Raw genomic sequence first — 18,827 nt, forward strand, 5'->3', positions numbered from 1 at the left:
CCCTGGGAACTCCTCCATCCTTCATCCGCCACCACCTTCGCCAGGCACATCCGCCTGAAGCGAGGCAGGGGCTGGCTCCAGCTATCCCTCATGGCTAACGGAGAAGAAAACAGAAAGAATAAGAAGAACCAGCCCACGAACTGCTGCTAAGAAGGAAGTTGGCACCACTACCCCCACTATCACACTCGCTGCGCGGCCTCGCACCCTCCCTTTAGCGCGCCCGGGCCGGGCCAAGGGGAGCCGCCCCTCAGGCCTTATCTAACGCGCCCGGGCTGGCCGGGAGTTTTATGTAAGGGCAGAGGCGGGGCCGGCCCGGCTGCGGGGGCGGCGGCAGCAGCAGCGCCATGTCCTGGTACCGCAACACCGTGTGGTTCGTGAAGGGGCTGCGGGAGTACACGAGGTATGGGCGGGAGGCGGCGTGGGGCGGGCGCAGCGCCCGGGCTGGGCCGCTCCTGTCTCTCCGCGGGGAGGCCGTGTTCATGTGGTGTTTTATGGACGGCTGCCCGCCCCCGTGAAGGCGGGCGGATTCCAGCCCCGCTCGCTGAGGGCCTCCCGGGCTGGCCCGCCCTGGGGCTCCGGCCGCCCCCACCGAGGGTCGAGGTCGGGGCTGGGTGGGCTGGGGCGGCTGAACACCCCCGCGAGTTGACGCTTTGATTGCAAAGCACGGGGTCAGGCTGCCCCGGGAAGTGATGCAGACACCATCCCTAGAAGTCTTGAAAACAACCTCTGGATACGGCACTTGAGGCCGTGGGTGAACGTGGGTTGATGGTTGGACTTGATGATCTTAAGGAATTTTTTCCAACCTTAATGATTCTGTGATACATTGCTGTTCGCAGTGTCACTGGTATTCATGGCCTGCCCCATGGGTACAGAAAGTAAATAGGGCAATTACTGGATGCTGAGCTGTGAAAGCTGTGAGCTTTTCACCCACACATGTGTTTGTTTTGGAAGGGCTGCTTCTAGTTTCTCACAGGTGTCTCTTGATTTGTTCAGAGGTGGTTACGAGTCTGCTTCCAAGCGCTTCAACCCAGCTGATGTGGAGGTGGATGTGGCTGGAAGATCCTTCCTGGTCACTGGAGCAAACAGTGGCATTGGCAAGGCCACAGCCAAGGAGATAGCGAGGAGAGGTGAGCAGGGCTGCCATGGGGCTCCCAGGAGGCTTACAGAGAAGATGGAAGGCAGCAGGTTTGGCCTTCCAACACTTACACACAAACACAAATCCCTGGGATGTGACATCATTTCACAGGGGTCTTAGTGTGGGTTAGAGGTTTAAGCCCAATCAGTGCAGTGAAAACTGGGATAAGGAAACCAAATTAGCAGAGAGGAGCTGCAAATCGTTTTTCAAGTGTATGTTTTCCAAAACTATCTGTGTTATACTGGCATCTAAGAATGCTGGTGACAGATCAGTGTCTGTTTAAGGTTAATTCGGTACAAGCCTGGCTGAATTTGAACTGAGGAATCTGCAAATCTGTCATACGATGAAAGAAAACAATTGTCTTTACAAAAATGAGATAGTAGAGCCTAAAAAACCCCAATGTAGCTGTTCTTGATCTTAATGATAATACCCTGGAGTTTGTGCCTTTTGGCTGATTACATGTAATTATGTTTTTATGTTGCTGTCTGTACACAAGGACATGGTGTAAACTGGGCCTACCTGCTGCTGAAGGATAAACCTAATCCCTTACAGAATTGACAAAGTAATTCCTGTTGTGCAAGAGTGACAGGAGTTTTGGCATGTAGAACGAAGGGGAGGAGCTTGTGGCTCTTTTCTCTCTTTCTTGTGCTTAGGTTTTGTAACCATCTTATGAAGGAATGTGGCAACTCAGTTAAACGAAACTAATTCAAAACTGTTAGCATCAAAGAGTCTTTAAGATCTTCATCAGTGCCAACATGTGATTTATTTCAGGTTCCTACCACTGCTATTGTACATAATCACTTTATGTAAGTACTGCTTTGTCAGGTGACTGTTCTGCTCACAAATGGTTATCTCTACCAGGTTTTGCAAGTTGGAAAGCTGGCTGGATCTCTATGGGGCTTGGTCACCATGTTTAGCAGAACAACCTTGGGCTCAGACTGTGTGTCTGATGTGTGGTATGGGCATTGCTGTTCACATGAATTTAAAATGACTTCCCGGTCTCATCCTTGAACATCTCACTTTGAAACTCCGTGTCAGCTGTTGGGGCTCAGGCTTCTAGTTGAATCTCTTCAAATACTCCATGACAAGTGAATAAGGAAGTCTGACTCAGCAGAGGAATAATCAGGCTCTGTTGGCTTTACCTTCAAGCACTCAGATATTTCTAACCGATACTTGCTGAGTTCAGCTTTTCTCTGAATTGGTGTCTTATGGATATTTGGATTTGGGCTTTCCTCTGTGTCTTGTGAACTGCACTTCCAGTGTGACAGTGTTCACAGGGGTTTTTGAATGAGGCAAGAGACGAGAATGTTGACTCCATGTTCAGAAGGCTTGATTTATTATTTTATTATATATATTACATTATAACTATATTAAAAAGAAAAAGAAGGATAAACTTTCCTCAGAACCTAGCTAAGAATAGAAAAGAAGGGAATGATAACAAAAGCTAGCTCTCTTGGACTTTGTCTGAGATAGCTCAGTCCTTGATTGGCCATTAATTATAAACATTCAAGATGGCCCAATCAAAAATCTACCTGTTCCGTTCCATAGCAGCAGATAACCATTGTTTACATTCTTTTCCTAAGACCTCAGCTTCCCAGAAGAGAAAACTCTAAAGAAAGGATTTTTAGTGAAAAAGATGTCTGCGGCACTTCCAGCTTGATACAGTCTTCTCCCAACTAATCTGATTATTCCCATGTGTTACATTCAAATAGTTTCAATCTTTACCAAAGAAAATACATTTAAATTCATTTCCTAATGTGTCAGACACACCTAAACTTCCCCTATTTCCTGGTGCTCAGTGGAAAAATCTCTTCTGTGGACAAAAGGTTTCATTATCAGGCCCCAGACTGGGCTGTGCAGTGTGTGACTGTATCATCCAGAGGTAGACTTGGTGTTCTGCATTTGGGTTCTGGGCACTAAAAAACGTGACCCGACACAGTTGTTGTTTCTATTATGGATTAATTATGTTTCTATTAGGGATTAATTCTTTGAGCTTTCTAGAGGTGGACTGCTAGCACTCCCTAAAACACCTTTTAAAACAGGCAAAAGTGAGGCGTAAGGAGTATAGGTATTCCTAGGACTGAAATAAACACATAACTTGTAACAATCAGAGAATATGTGAAGCAAAAAAATACCCAAAACGTTGCCTAGTTGTACTTTTGTCTTGTGTTTGAAGGCTTTCTTTAATATGATTAAGTGATGAGATTGTGGTAAGTATCCAGGTCTCTGAGAAGAGCCTTGCCTTGTGTCTCCTTTCATGGAAAAACTGGTTGGAAGAGACCTCTAGAGGTTACCTTGTCCAGCATCTCACTTGGAGCAGGACTGTTGGCGATGGTAGATCAAACCAGTCATTGCTGTGTCTTGCTGCTTGATACCCACAAGGATGCAAATTATGCATCCTCTTGAGAAAGCCTGTCTATGGAGAAGAAACCTACTGAAAATTATTTTTCTGATGAAAAATAATTCAAATGACTTGAACCTCCCAAGCTGCAATTGAGGCCATAGTCCTTGTCTTATCTCCCACTCTTGAGAATTCTGATATCTGGCACTTTTATTTCCGTTCTGCAGAGCAATTCTAGTCACTTGTATTGTTCAAGCTCTTTACTGAACTTCCTAAAGCATATATTAAAAAAAAAAATCTATGGTGCAGATGCCTTAGCTCCAATTTCCCATTTATCTCTGGTATTTCACCCGCTAAACATGAAGTACAGACTTGGCAGAAATGGTTTGAGCACAGTACTTAGAGTGCAGTGCCCTTTTCCTTGCCTGATGACCCTGCCTGCCTTCACAGGAACCAAAGCCAAGCAGAAATATTCCAGTGTTTTTCTTATATCCAGTATCTCACCTAATTAAAATGCTGATGTCTCACCCAAATGCAGTTAATAATTAATTATCTAATGCATTTCTTGCTGCAATCCACCAGGTGGCACGGTTCATCTGGTTTGCCGAAATAAGGAACGGGCTGAAGTTGCCAAAGAGGAAATAGTGACAGAAACAGGCAATCAGGTGAGTTGTTTTTTAGTCTTTTGTTTACTTTTAGAAAGGTTGTTAATATTAAAGACCCCAGAGGCCATGAGATACTCTTCCAACATCTTGATGTTGTGTTTTTAATAGTATTTTCATACAGACATGGAAACATCTAGCAGTTTATAATTCAAATGATTTGAAGTGATTAACTTCAAACCATTTGAATCACCTAACTTCATTAGGTGATGTATTCTGTGATTAGTAACATCATCAGCAGCATGCTGTTTTATTTAATGTTTGTTTGTTGATGTGCTTTTTGATGTCCTACTTACTATTCCTAACTATGTGTCTCAGGCTTTTATAAGTTAATGCATTGCAACACTATTGCAACAACATTTCTGAGTCTACAGCATTGGAGCTGAAGGTTTTATGTGTCTGAATAACATGCTCTTGATTTGCTAAGGTTGGCTGCTCTGTGAAGTCCTGTGTGTGGTACTAATTCCGTGCTCTACACGCCTTTTAATTTCCTTTTCTTATAATACCTCTTCCTTCCCTCTGTTAGACATTCTTTTTGTTTCTGTATATATCACTGTACAGTCCACCTCTATATCTGTCACTGTTGCTTTCATTAATTGTTCAGGAGGGTGTGCTTATGGAGTTCACTAGTCATTATCTTTCTTACTTGGTCCCCTGGTTTTGGCTGGGATAGAGTTAATCTCCCTTCCAGCAGTTCCACTGGTGCAATGCTTTGGATTTGTGACCAAACCAGTGTTGACAAGCCACAGTTTAGTTATTGCTGAATGGTGCTCACACAGCATCAAAGCCTGTTCTTATTCTCACACTGCCCCACCAGGTGAGCAGGCTGGGATGCACAGGAAGATAAGGAGGGGACACGCTGGGACAGCTGACTCCAGCTGACCAAAGGGACACCTCTGACCATAGGACATCTTGCTCAGCAGTAAAAGCTGGCAGGAAGAAGGAGCAAAAGGGGGCATTCACAGATCTGGTATTTGGCTTTCCAAATCACTGTGGTGTGGGATGAAATCCTGCTTTCCTGGGGATTGCTAGATGCCTGCCTGACAATAAGAAATAATGAATTAATTCCTTGTTTTATTTTGTTTGCATGCACAGTTCTGCTTCACTTATTAATGTCTTTATCTCAGCCCAAAAGTTCTGCCTGTTTTGTCCTTGTGCTTGTCTCCCCATTTCCACTGGGAATGGAGTGAGTAAATAGAATTGTATGGGGCTGAACTACCTACCCACAGGGTTAACCCACATGGATGCAGACCTGTCTTCATTTTAAATAATGACTTGGCTCTTGTACACTGTATTTTGATTCCAGTAATAGGTTTTAATGTGGATCAAAAATTCTGAAGTTTTTTATGGTTAGAAATATCATATTGACTAAATTTCTGCTCTTTGATTTCAGCTCCCTAGTGTGACAGCTACCATTACTCTTCAGTTCTATAATGGAGGTGAATTAGATCAGTCCTTATGTAGAAATAAACACTTTCCAGCTGTCTATAGCTGTGTAATCCCATGGCTATAGTAAGGCTTGTGATTATCTGTGTTACCTCCTTCTCTAACTGCAGTCAGGCTGCCTGGGAAGAGAGGTGAGTTTGACCTCTGAAGGTTCCTTCATGTTCTGCCTTCTGTCACCTGATGAAAAACACTTGAGGCAAATAATTTTCTCCCTTTAAAGGCAGCATAATTACTGCATTCCCACTTTTTGGTAGGCTGCAGACCTGTCATTTCTGTAGTCCTGGGGGAGTGTGAGGGCACTGCAGGACTTGTTTGTGACCCTGGGGACGGGGCACTTGTGCAGAGAGCAGATCTCAGTGAAGTGTTAGATGAGCTCTACAAGGGGCCCTGTGGGACACGTGACTGCACTGGGAAGAGCATTTTAATAAGGAGTCCACAAGAATATTCTTCTTTATAAGTGCTCATTCAGAAGCAATACAGAGAGATAATAAAATGCTTTATCTGCAAATTGACAGGCTGTATCCAGGCTGAATTTGCTCTTCCTGATAATTTGGATGAGGATCCTGTTATAGTATACACCAAAGATTTTTTTCCATCTTCGACAGTACATGCTGGAGTGCAGTGCTGAAATGGAGTTATTTGGCAGTCACCTGGCCCTAGATCTGGGAGCTGGAAAGTTCTCCTAATTTGTTAAAATAGATCAAGTCACAGAGATTAGGTTTGCTTTGAAAATGGCTTTGCTACTATTGAGGACATTTTTAGGGAACAGATTTGAATATCCCTTTCCTGAGTCAATGTGACAGTCTTCAGCAGATAAGCATTGATTTAGATCTTTTTCAATCTCTGAAATCCCTTGCAATACTGGACATCTGCCCAAAAATCTTTACTTCTTCTGTACCAGTAGATAATGGTAATAGTTTCAAAAGTAGGAAGTTTAAAGAGGTATCTAGCTTGAACCAGTAGAGCAGTGTCAAGTTTTTGGTCAGAAATTATTCACAAAATTGATATGGTTGGAAGGGACCACAGTGAATCATCTGGTCCAATCTCCTTGATCAAGCAGGGTCATCCTAGAGTACATTATTACAATGAGAAAATTCTGATTCAAACTCAGCTAAGGAGCTGAAATCAACTGACTAGAGAGAAAGTCATGTGCTTTTTATCTTCAGGGAAGCAGAATTGCAGGCAGGGAATAATGCCATGTCATTTCTTCAGCTTCTTCACTTTTCTTGTTTGCTTGTATAATGAGTATTTAAAGAAACAACTTGGAAAGAGAGGAGGCCCTTTAATGATTATTTGTTGTTTTGCAAGAGAACACATCCTCTGCATAATTATTTTAAAACTGCCTTTTCCTGGCATACGTCATAAGACTATCTGTGGTGTGTCTTTGAGACTAAGTGCTGTCTAGGAGAAGAGTAGGAGTTGATGTGCCTTTGTATGCTGGTAAATGCCACTGTGCTTGTACTGTGTAGAGCACAAATCTGCAAAAAGCAAAAGAATTGTCTGTAGCAAACAGTAAAAGGCTTTTGATGTTTTGGAGGGAGGAATTATTTCTAGCTTTAGTGGCTTAGAAAATGATAACTTTGCTTTATGTCAACCCTTTTTAAATTTTTTTTTTTCCTATTGCATCCACATTGCTGGCCATAGTATTGCAAAACATTTGCAAGAGCATTGTGAGGTGGAGTGACTGACAAGGGTTTAGCAGTTAATGCAGCAGTTAGCATGCAAGGGGATGCAGAAGGCACCCAGCACTCTGAGGCAGCTGCAGTGGGTGCAGTGCTGCTCCTGAAAGCAGGCTTTACCACCCTGGCTGGAGCAACTGTGCCTGGCACATGGGACACTAGCCCAGACAGAGCTCCAGAGGGATAATGTGGCAGATGTTGGATTGCAGGGAGTGACTGGGACTTTTCCCTGAGCCTGGGGCAGCGCATGATGGTGGCTTCATGCGTTGGATTCTGCTGTCCTCAGGGTGCTGAGCTGCCAGGTGATGTGACAGCAGGAGATGAGCAGGCTGCAGAACCACAGGGAATAGGAGCAGGAGATTGACAGGGTCTCTGCAGAGAGTAGAAGAGCACATTGCATGGAAGGAGGGACAGCTAGAAGCTGCATTTGAATAAGTAGTGGATAGAGACTTCTAAGATGGGGAGGAATTAAAGCTTGTGAATGCTGGCAACAGAAGGCAGCTCCCTCTCTGCCTGCAGATGTGCATTTATAGGATAGGTATAGTGCCATGGTAACAGATGGGGAAGAGCAGGCTCTGTCAGGGGAGGTGTTGGAGGCAGATGATCCTGAACAGTTGTTGACAGTGGGAGGAAGTCGTGGGTGATGATGGCTGAAGGCTCCTTCCTGTGGGGGATGGAGGCACCCGTCTGCAGTCTTGGCTTGTTGACTTGAGAAGTTTGTCACTTGCTGGGAGCTCAGATGTAAGGTACTGCAGAGAGTCTGCTGGGGCTGCTCTGGACCTTGGCCTGGTACCTTGTTGCCCAGCCACATGGGCACCCATGACATTGTGAGGGGTAACCTGGAGTTCATTGAGAGTGTTTAGAGAGCCAAGGGCATGGAAGCCCTAGCAGTAGTCTCCTAAATCCACACAGTGAAAGGAAAGGGCTTGGGTAGGAGCATATATGCCCTGCAGATCAACACCTGAATGGTCAGCTGGTGCCACTTTGTCCTTAGCTTCCATGGCTTCTTGGACCTTCTCTGTTAAATGAGCTTTGCTGAGGAGGGATGATGTATTAGAGCAAGAGTGTCTTTGCCAGCAGGTTTGCTACGCCTACTGAGGAGGCTTTAAAGTGGTTTCATTGGTTTGTAGTGACCAAACCCAGAAGAGTAGAAGAGTCATGGGAGCAGTGAGTGTCTAGGGGACAGCGAAATGGAGGAAGCTCTCACAGTTTTCATGAGAAAGTAGCATGTCTGGGAGCCCATTTCAGATACTTGTTCATGAGTACACATAGCATAGGAAACACAGGAATCCATGCAGGACTGTAGAGCTGTGATCTCACTGGGATTAGGCAGATATAGTTGGCATGACTAGAGTGCTGGAGTGGATGTATACTCTTGCTCATTGTACTGGTTTTGGCTGGAGTAGGGTTAGCTTTCTTCACAGTGGCTTGCATGGGACTATGTTTAAGATTTGTGCTGCACACAGGGTTGATAATGCAGAGATGCTTTTGCAATTGCTGAACAGAGCTTATATAGAGCCAAGGCCTTTTCTACTTTTTGTACTGCCACATTGGAGAAGAAGTTGGGGTTGCATGGGAGCTTGTGAGGAGACACAGCCAGGACAGGTTGACTAACTGACCAAAGGGATATTTCACACCATATGACATCATGCTCGCTATATGAAACTGGGGGAAGGAAAAAGGAATGGGGAGATGTTTGGGCTGGTGGCTTCCCAAGTAACTATTATGTGTGATGGAGCCTTGCTCTCTGGGACATGGCTGAACACCTGCCTGTCCATGGGAGGCAGTCAGTTAATTCCTTGTAAAAAGTCTAAAGTGCCTGGTATTCCCAGGCAGTTTCCCATCCAAGTACTATCCAGGCCCAACCCTGATTAGTTTCTGAGATCAGACAAGATTGGGTGTTCTCAGGGTGGTATGTTCATAGGCTTGGGATTTTTTGCTTGTCTGTGGCTTTTGCTTTCCCTATTAATCTGAATTTATCTCAGCCCATGAGTTCTCTGTTACCTTTCTGATTCTCTCCCTGATCCCTTTGGTGACATGACTCTGCCTGTGGGCAGGAGAGGAGCAGTGCTCTCCTTAACTTTGACAAGGTTTTTTACGTGGTATGCCATGATATCCTTGTATCCAGTTTGGAGGGATGTGGTTTGAACTGGTGGATGAAAAGTGGGTGGGAAACTGTCTGGATCATGTGGCCTTAAAAGTAACAATCAACAGTATAGAGCTGATCTGTTAATGATTTTTAGTGGCATCCCTCATGAATCAATACAAGGGCAGAACCTGGTGACATCTTTTTAAGAGCACAGGTGACAGAATGAAGTGCAGTCTTTGCCTAGCTGGCTGGAAAGCAGATGGCAGAAAGGGACCTGGGAGTGACAAGTTGTCCCTCTGTGAGCAGTGTCCTGGGGCAAGGGAGGCCAGCCATACTCCTGGCTGTATGAACATGAGTCTAGCCAGCAGGCTGAGGGAAGTGCTCCTCCTCTTGATCAATCCTTTGTGAAACCACAGCAGGAGTCCTGTGCCTGGCTTTGGACTCACCAGGATGAGGAAGTCATCAGTGTCCTGGAGTGAGTCCAGCAGAGAGTGACTAGGGAGGTGAGACATGTGATGGATGAAGTGACTCTGAGAAGGCTGAATTTGCTCAGCTCTGAGAAGGCTCAGATGGGTCTTGCTGTGTTCTACAGCCATGTGATGGGAGTGTGTAGGGAAGGCACTACCATGCTTCTCTTGGAGGTCTTCAGTGGGAAGACAAGAGGCAGCTGACACAGATTGGAACAGGGACAAAATTCTGAGTAGACAGTAGGAAAAATGTGTTCGCCATGAGGGTGATCAAATGCTCTGAGCAAGGGGCTGAGACAGACTGGTGAATCTCCATGTTTGTCAAGCAGCCTCCAGAGGTCTCTTCCAACCTAGATTATTCTCTAATGCTGTGACCTTGAACATTTCCTTGGAAAGTTCAACCAAAGAGAAAGCTGCTAAATTGTTTAAACTGAAATTTTGCACGCTTTGCAATATTTTTCTAGTTCTCTGTTATGCCTGTCTGTCACATATATTTATTTAAGTAGGACTCTCTCTTAATAACTTTGGCATTAAAAATCTGTGTCTCAGAAGCAGCTGAATAATGACTAAACATGTTTTAAAGACTGGAGTTAAATTTTGCAGTTGTGCATGTTAGCCTGTATTAGTTGGCTTCTGGAGACACTGTTTTTTTTCATACTACTTAAATAGCTTTTCACCTAGACAGGCCTAAACAGGATTTCTCTTCATTTTCCCTGTTGATTGTGACTTAGTTTCTTTTCCTTTAGAATATCTTCTTGCATATTGTGGATATATCTAATCCCAAGGAAATATGGAAGTTTGCTGAAAAATTCAGAAATGAACATAAATTAAATGTGTTGGTAAGTTCATGTACTTTAATCATGTGTGTCTGTCTTGGGAGTGTGTAGCCTATGAATTTGTCTGACAGGTCATGTAGACTTGACAGTTTGGCCCACAATTCTCTCCTTAATTTTTTCTAAATGCTTTTTTCAGGAGTCTCCATGGTTTGCTTGCTCTTGTCCCTTCTCAGTTAACACAGATGTGTTACAGAAAAAGAGAAAAGCAGTAATTTTATAGCTGCAACTTTGGAGACACCATACATTTTCTCTTTGACTTTCATTGCTAATAACATTGTCCCTCTTAAAGCTAGACCTTCTGAAAGATTAAACTTTTGCTAAAACTCCAGTGACTAAAACAGAGCCAGGGAGAGACTAAACAGTTAATCATCATGGTTGGCAAGGGGCTCAGTGCAGTTCCCCCTTTATTTAGCAGTGAAAATTTGCTTGGGGGGGGCTGAACCACAGCTGAGGCACCTGGAGCAGCTCCTTTGGTGCTTACTAGATGAGGAACGTCTGATAAAAAAGAGGAAATAACTTTTGAGGAGTGCCAGTGAGCATGCAGGAAGGTGTGTAGGGGCAGATCTTTTTTTGAGGTGGGAAAGAAAAGTCTGAGCTCCTTCTGGAAGGTAAGGCAGAGAAACAAATGTGTCAGAGACTGTGCTAGCTGCACACGGCTTGCAGTCATGTTTTATTGAACAAATAAAAGCTACAGTATTGTTTTGTAGTGCCAGAAGACAGCAAATTAGCGTGGACCGCTCATATGTGTGGATTTCCTTGTAGATATTTGTGTTGATTGTTTTTGTTCAAAGGAATTGTTTTGCAGATCAACAATGCGGGATGTATGGTGAATAACAGAGAGTTAACTGAAGATGGACTTGAAAAAAACTTTGCAACAAACACTTTGGGTGAGTATTGAAGGTTTTCTTCTGGAACATGCTTATTTTGCGTACAGAAATGTGTTTTTATAGCTGGGTTCGTGAGGTATGCCTGCTCGAAGAGAGATCATAGCATTGCTGTGCCAGGGATGGAGCCAGGAAGGAAAAGAAGAAATATTACAGCTTGTTCAGAGTGTCATTTTGTAATTTCTCCATTTTTCAGTTGTTTTGACATCAGCGTCTTTATTTATCATAGCAGAAGTGGAAAAATGGCAGGTTGATTCTGAAATTTGCTTGAGAACTTTATTCTGAGCATTGCTGCTAATGATGATCTTTCTAATAATTGTTTGTCTGGGGTTTGGATGGAGCTTGGAACATGTTCAGATGTTTAAAGAGACATTCAAATGTTTGAGTGAGCTTGCAGAGCCTGTTGTGTGTGACAGAGGCACTGTGCAGGAAGCCTGTGCCCTGGATGCTCTCAAGCAGATGCAATCTCTCGTCAAGGGATTGAGCAGCAATGGGCAAGTCTTGGGTGCTCCATGTGAAAGGGGCTTTATGTGTGAACTGTGTGGCACTGGTGTAATAGGGACAAAGGATGGGAAGCGAGTCACGAGGGAAAGTGGAGATGTGGAAGGGCAGGGGAAATGGCAAGCCAAGTGGAAGGTTTGCCCACAGAAGCTGTGGAAAAGAGGTGAGCAAACAGCCAGCCAGCAGAGAGAAGAGTGTCTGACACTGGTAATATCTGTAAGGCTGAAAACTGCACCTTTTGCAAAGAGACACATGGTGCTTGCATCGACCCAACAGTCCTGACACTCTTCTCCCTCTGCCTCCGTGCAGGGTAGGTGGATTTCTCAAGAGATTGTCTTCAATATATTCAAAAGTGACACATTAAGGAAGAACTGTGGTGCTTTGATTCTGTGTTTTCCTCCTGTTCATCATTATCTGGAATGAGGATGGGGAAAACCTAGTCTATAAAGATAAGGCATTTATAGAACTAGTATAACCTGGAAACCATTGTTAGTTTTTATTCTTAGCCTTTGTCTTGTGTTGGTTCCTTAAATCCTATTTATGTTTGAAAACTAACATTTTAGTATAAATGTCTTGTTCATTTATACATATCATTCTTTTACGCTTTACTGTTATTGTGCATACAGCTCTTTTTTTCTGCAAGTCTGAATACATTAAACTGACAATTAAATAAAGGCAGAGATTCATTTTGTTCAGACTTGTTCTTCTGCTAACATTCTTCTGTTTCTCATGGTCAAAAAATTCAAAAAGAGTTTTATATTGCCATCAAATTTCCCTTGGCTGTGTAAGTACCAGAACTTCTATCCTGAGGGATCTATTCACCTTAAATTAGTTTTTATCCTCTTGTGGTCTTTCAGACAAAAACCCAGCATCGTGCAAAGGTACAGCTCTTCAGTAGAGAAGCAGAGTGAAACAAACACAACAGTCTGAATACAAAAGCATATTTTGGTTTAGTTTCAGACATTGAGGATATTAAGTGCTGAGGAACCATACTGGTGCACCACTTGAATTATATTTTATCACACAAGTGGAAGCAGCAAATTCTGCTTTTCCAGCTGTAAATCAGCCTTACTAGTGGTATACAGCTGCACAGAGGAAGCTGAATTATAGTTGTAGCAAACTAGGAAAATGCCTGTATTATCTTTAGTGGATGTTACTTATAGATCTGCATTACTCATTCGTGTATCACTTGCTGCATGACTGTATAAGGAGTTTAAGGAGGTAAATTATCCTCTGTTGTCCAACTTCTTCAAGAGTTCAGACAAGGACTGGGTTGTTTGCTTAGCCTGCTTCTCTCTAGACAAAAATTAGGATTAAATTTTGAATCTTTTAGAACAGAGTGGGACTTGGTTGAGCTGGAAGAAGCTGGCAGTGCAATAGGAAGCTTCTGTGCTTGCAGGCCAGACACACATGAAGGACCAAGGCTGCAAACCACAGGTTTTTTCTTCAAAGTCAAGGGGATAGGGTAATAAATCATAACATCATACAGTAGGAGAAAGCTGTGTGGAGAAAGACCTGTCAGAGTAGATGCTCTGTTATTTCCCTGAGTACTAGGTGCCTTTGGGTGTGTTTTTCTTGGGAGAAGTTAATTTCTTTCAGTAACCATCTTGGTTGTAGGTTCTCAGAGAAAATCCTGGCTAAATTAGATATGGCTGGAATATAGCCATATCTATAGGTTGGCTGTAAATTTGGATGTGGTCTGAAAGAACAAACTAAATTCCCCTCTCTGCCCCAGTAATGCTAAAGCCTGAAGGGTGACATGGGCTCAAGAACCTTGTTTGGAAAATACGCAGTTGTCTCTCACTTGAACTAACCAGGTAGAATAATATCAATATCTTTTGCAAATCTTTACATGTAGGGTGTTCCTTCCATGGTTCTTTCACTTTTTTTCCTACCTTGTAGGATACTTTTCCTATCTCTGGTCTAGCAAAGGACCGTGTAGGTTGTAACTATCTAAAAATGCAAGACTGAAATATAACATGCTTTAAATACACATGTCACAGTTTTTGAATTCTGTATCAGAGATCTGATTAACATTTCTATAAGCTGTAAAATTGCTCATTTAGGTGTCTGAAATGCTGTGGAGCTTTTAAATCTAGCCTAGGAATGTTTTCCTCTTGACTGATCTGTTAGTCCATTTTTGAGCATAATAGATGACAGTGTTCAGTTCTTATTGATGATCTGGCTTGTGAAACATGTCCTGATCTTTTCTTGGACTCCATGGGACAAAAATGACTGCATAAGTCCTCTTGTATGAATATGTACAAAAATAACCGTGGTTAGACTAGAAAGTAAAATTCCCTTAATGTAAAACACAGCTGACTGGCTCATTGAGGGTGGCTAGTGAAACAAGAGGTGCATAGTCCTCTCTGGTGCTGTCAGAATATGCAGATGGATGAAGTTCATGAAAATGTAAAATGCAAGTTGATAGTTAAGGCTTTGTATGGTTTGTGTAATATTCAAGTTCAAACTGTAAAGTGCTTTGGGCAGGTGGTGGCAGCTGCATCTGTGCTGTAGTACCCTTACAGTAAGTCTGAGGCACAAGTGCTGCATGGCTTGTTGTGGTTCTGTTGTTGCTGTCAAGTGAAACACCTTGCCTTCTTTCCCTGCTAGAGGTTCAAGAACTGTTGTCTGATTGCAGGAGCTCAGTGAATGTAGAGAGCAGAATGGAACACTTGGACTCTAATGTGGGAGCACTGGCCAGGCACAATTCTGAAACAGCACTTTGCTGATTGAAACACACTTTAAAATAAACCAAATTGAGCGACTCATGGGGGGTAACATGGGCAGATTGCCTGCAGACCTGCCAGTCCTGATGGGCAGATTTCTTCTCTGTCTTCTAGTTTGTGTGATGTTGCCCTTATATTTCTTCTTATGGGCTGACCATGTACTCAGGGTTGTACCCAGGAGCTGGGCAGCAACAAGCAATAATTTCTTCTGATGAGTCTTGTAGATTTCTGAGTCAAAACTCTTTTAAAATTTAATTTTATTTTACTTTTTTTGTATAACTCCCAACAAAGACTATGAAAGCTGGTGGTATTCAGTCATTTTGAAAAAACCTTGAGGATTTATAAGCAGGTAGAGGCAAAAGCAGCATGTTCCTCTTGAAGCAGTAGGCATTTAGCTGAAACAATCCTTTTTCCTCTGTTTTATCGCCTACCTCACTTTGCATTTACTCAATATATCTTCCTGCTTGACATGGAAAAATGACATATATGTTACTTTTTTATTGCTGCTTACCAGGCAAGGGGATGCTAAAACACACTGAGAGATAAATGATGCTCCCAGTATGCATCTTTTCTTCGATCTAACGGGCTCTCATGTTTTAATAATATATAGACATATACTTCCACTCTGTACAAGAAGGGTTAGAGCCAGAGGAAGTAAGATGTTTATCTGTCATAGGGACACTATAGCCCATCTATGGCAAACTGCCTGACCTGGGTTCACGTTTGTCAGTCTCTTCCCTACACATGAACTGTATCTAACTGGTGTTAACTGAATCCAGTGCAGCCTGGTCTTCTGAACTACTTGGAAGTCAAATAACTTGAATATCAGCTGTCAGTCTGCTGTGAGTTCAATGCCTGATCTTTGGCAAGACAACCTCATCTGTGAAAAGGAGGCTGTGGTTCTGGGTTTCTTTCTAAAGAGCTTTGAGACTTACAGATCAGAGGTGGTATGTGAAAGGATAATGTTGAATATAATTGCACATGCAGAAACTGTGCTGAAGCCTGGTTCCCAGGAGACAGAGGAGCCCTTATTGAGATGAGCTTTGTCATTTGCAGGAAATGTAAACCTTTATTTTGTGTTTCATGTTCATTACCTCTTCCCATGCACTCTCAGTTATTGCTAGTGCAGTGGAATTGGCCCTTGGAGACAGCACACTGTAATCCTCATTCCTGATCTCTTACTCAGGAGAAGAGACTCAGGCATGTCTCTTACTGGGAACTGCATAAACTGCAGGAAAAGATAATCAGGCCAATGAAGAATGGAACTTTGTTTGTTGGGTAGTTTTGTTTGTTTGTTTCTGTGGTTTGTTTTTACTTGCACTCAAGAAAAGCAAGCCCTTTTAACTGATTTCTACCAGATGAATGAGCCATTGAAATATGTACAGTGAAAGTTTTTTGGTGGTGTTGGGGTTTTTTGTTTGTTTGTTTAGTTTTTTTTTTTTTTGTTCCCACATTTTTCACAGTTAAAATAACACTTCCTAATAATACTGTAGAGCTCAGGCAGATGAAGCACTTCACTTAGTATGATGCTGGCTGCCTGCCCTTATTCCAATGTTAGCAGGACAAAAACCTCACCAGCAATGTGCCACTAATTGCCAGATAGAACATCAAGCAAAAAACATTCTGGAATCCACCAAGACACTTGGGTCCACAGTAATTGTATCATCAATTAATTTGATGTTATAGGAAGGTAGTGGGTTGACAATGTTACTTCTGCTGAAACCATGATTTTCTTCAAGGTTGATTTATAAAATACATATTTTAGGGTCACATTAGATTTTAAAGCAAATCAGAGTATATGTTTGTGTACTTTTACTTTATGTCATATCGTATTAATTTTCAGTCTGAACTATGTGAATCCTCAGGAGTCTTCCAGGTTCTGGCAGACTGATTTAAACCACCAGCAGTTTGGAAATCTGCACGCACAGTGTTTGTTTATATTTTCTGTTAGGGCCATCCCGTGTTTTGATTACTTTTATGTTTTAGTACAGCAAGACTTGCAGTTTTCTGTGAGAAAGACCAGTGTTTAATACACTGGAGACTGCTGTCCTGTGCAGTAGGATCCTTTCATTTTGTTCCTGTCATGAGACCCACAGTGGAATAACTGTTGTAAGAACATGCAGAGCTACCTTTCCACAAGACCTAATAAAAGTGTCTTTCATAGAGTCCCCTCAGCTTCTGCATCATGTCATGGGAAAGGCAGCAGAACTTTATTTAGCAGTTTATGAAGCAGTCAGGCTGATTTTTGTAGTTTTTGGTCTTTTTAAAAAGAAACAACTTACTATATGAATCAAATGTTTATCTCCATAACGGTGCCTCATTTTTTACATATGTCATTAATATTTAATTCTTTGATTGTGAAACCACTGAATTAGTGCTTATCCAGGTTGGCAGGGGAGTTCACTGTATGGAGTCAAAAATTTGATTTGTTAGTTAGAGCACAATATCAGATTACTCGTGAATTGAGAAGATCTCAGACCAGGTGGAACAATTACCAGACAGACCACAAGGGAATGCTGCTTGGTGATTCAATATTTTTGGTGGGTTTTGTTTTTATATTTTTCAAGTAAACATTAAACTTTAATGTGCATGAACAGAGTATGTTCTGATTAAATGCCATGCTCATTACTTTTACTGGAACAAGCATGTTTAATGCATAGACTGGCAACCCACCCTGTCTACTTTACCATATGATAAAGTTGGTTTATGGTGTGTAATGGTGTTGCTCTATAGAAAAGTTTTAATTACTCTGCATTATATGTGATTTCCTATTATGGGAGATCAGCTCCAAGGCATAAAGCCTACAGAAGCTTTTCCAAAGAAAACTAATGTTAAGAGACTGTTTATCTTTAAAATAAATTGTACTTCTATCCCAGGAGCCTTTTTGAGTGGAGAAAACATGGCCAGCCAGTACTGTGTCAGACCTCATTACACAGAACAGGGCAGTAGCTGTTCCAGTAGGTTTTGCAAGTCAACTCTTCACCTTGGCTGAGTTCAGTAAGGGCAAGATGAAATCCTGTATATGGGTGTGATAGACTGGACTCACCTTCTTCTGCATTCTTGCTGCTTCTGAGCAAACTCCCAAATTCATTGTGCTGGACTCCTTTGTGTCACAGCAAATACTTCTCATCAAAGGGAAATGTTGTATACCATTTATTTCACTGATTTTTTTTCAGTAGGAGACAAGCATGTAGGCCATGTGGATAATGTACCTTCCAGTGACAGAAAGTGGTGATACACAAATCTGGCCCCTGTCACACAGTCCTGAATGCAGGTAGTACTAGCTGTATGTTCAACAGATACCCAGTAATTACTGCTTTCAGTGCAAGGCACAGCACTGTTGAATGTTGCCTTTCCTTTCATGTACTTTTGTGTTAAACCATTTAAAAAATCAACAAAACAACTCAATTTGTACAGTTTGAACACAGTGATAATTAAACATTAACCACATTTGATATGCCTTATCTTTTTAAATTAAGTTCTGTGGGAGGAAATTTCTCCTTTAACAGACAAGAATTTTTTTGCATTGAGTAAATGTGTTAGAATGCTCAAGTGCTTGTTTTGGAAAGACTGATATCCACTACATTGTTATTAATAATCAAGTGTTATCAAAAGGACATACAGTTTGGATGTTGCCTTGATTTACTTACATAGGGGCAGAGATGAATGTAGTTTCTTCTACCAAATCAGTCTGGGTTTTCCTTGTAAAGTTTTTTTTTTTTTAACAAGAAAAGTTTCCTTTTTTTTTTTTTTTTCTTTTCCCATAAGGACGGTGACAGGCAATTCCTTCATTTGCTGCTTCCCCTTTTACTCAGAAATTAACTTCAGTGTTAGTGCCTGCTGTGATGCAGCTGTGCTGGACAAAGTAGCTGCTGTGAGGTGCACGGCTGTGCCAGGCCCTGCAGTGACCATACTGAGCATTCTCCCAATGTTTGAATGGCACCATCAAACAACAGGCCAGCTTTTGCACTGATACAAATGGGGAGCTTTCAGTTGATGATGGTGTATTCTAACCTTGCTGATAAAGTATCTGTTCTGCTATTACTGTTCTAAATTTC

General features: G+C 42.3%; 1 protein-coding gene and 1 pseudogene across 2 annotated transcripts in view; one reads left to right on the forward strand and one right to left on the reverse strand.

Moving 5' to 3' along the window:
- Positions 1–268: 268 nt before the first annotated feature.
- Positions 269–18,827, forward strand: part of DHRS12 (dehydrogenase/reductase 12) — a 28,926-nt gene continuing 10,367 nt past the window's right edge. Inside the window, exons 1-5 of one of the 2 annotated variants that reach the window (XM_059494030.1) lie at positions 269–400; positions 994–1,127; positions 4,059–4,141; positions 10,566–10,658; positions 11,461–11,542. In XM_059494030.1, the coding sequence (XP_059350013.1) occupies positions 345–400; positions 994–1,127; positions 4,059–4,141; positions 10,566–10,658; positions 11,461–11,542 (448 nt within the window). In that variant the 5' untranslated portion in view covers positions 269–344. Of the gene's footprint in view, positions 401–993; positions 1,128–4,058; positions 4,142–10,565; positions 10,659–11,446; positions 11,543–18,827 lie in introns of those variants that run through there. The other variant, XM_059494032.1, reaches the window with a different exon arrangement.
- On the reverse strand, positions 9,071–9,189 carry LOC132070413 (5S ribosomal RNA; annotated as a pseudogene).

The sequence above is a fragment of the Ammospiza nelsoni genome, chromosome 2, assembly GCF_027579445.1.
Source record: "Ammospiza nelsoni isolate bAmmNel1 chromosome 2, bAmmNel1.pri, whole genome shotgun sequence".
Classification (NCBI taxonomy): Eukaryota; Metazoa; Chordata; class Aves; order Passeriformes; family Passerellidae; genus Ammospiza; species Ammospiza nelsoni.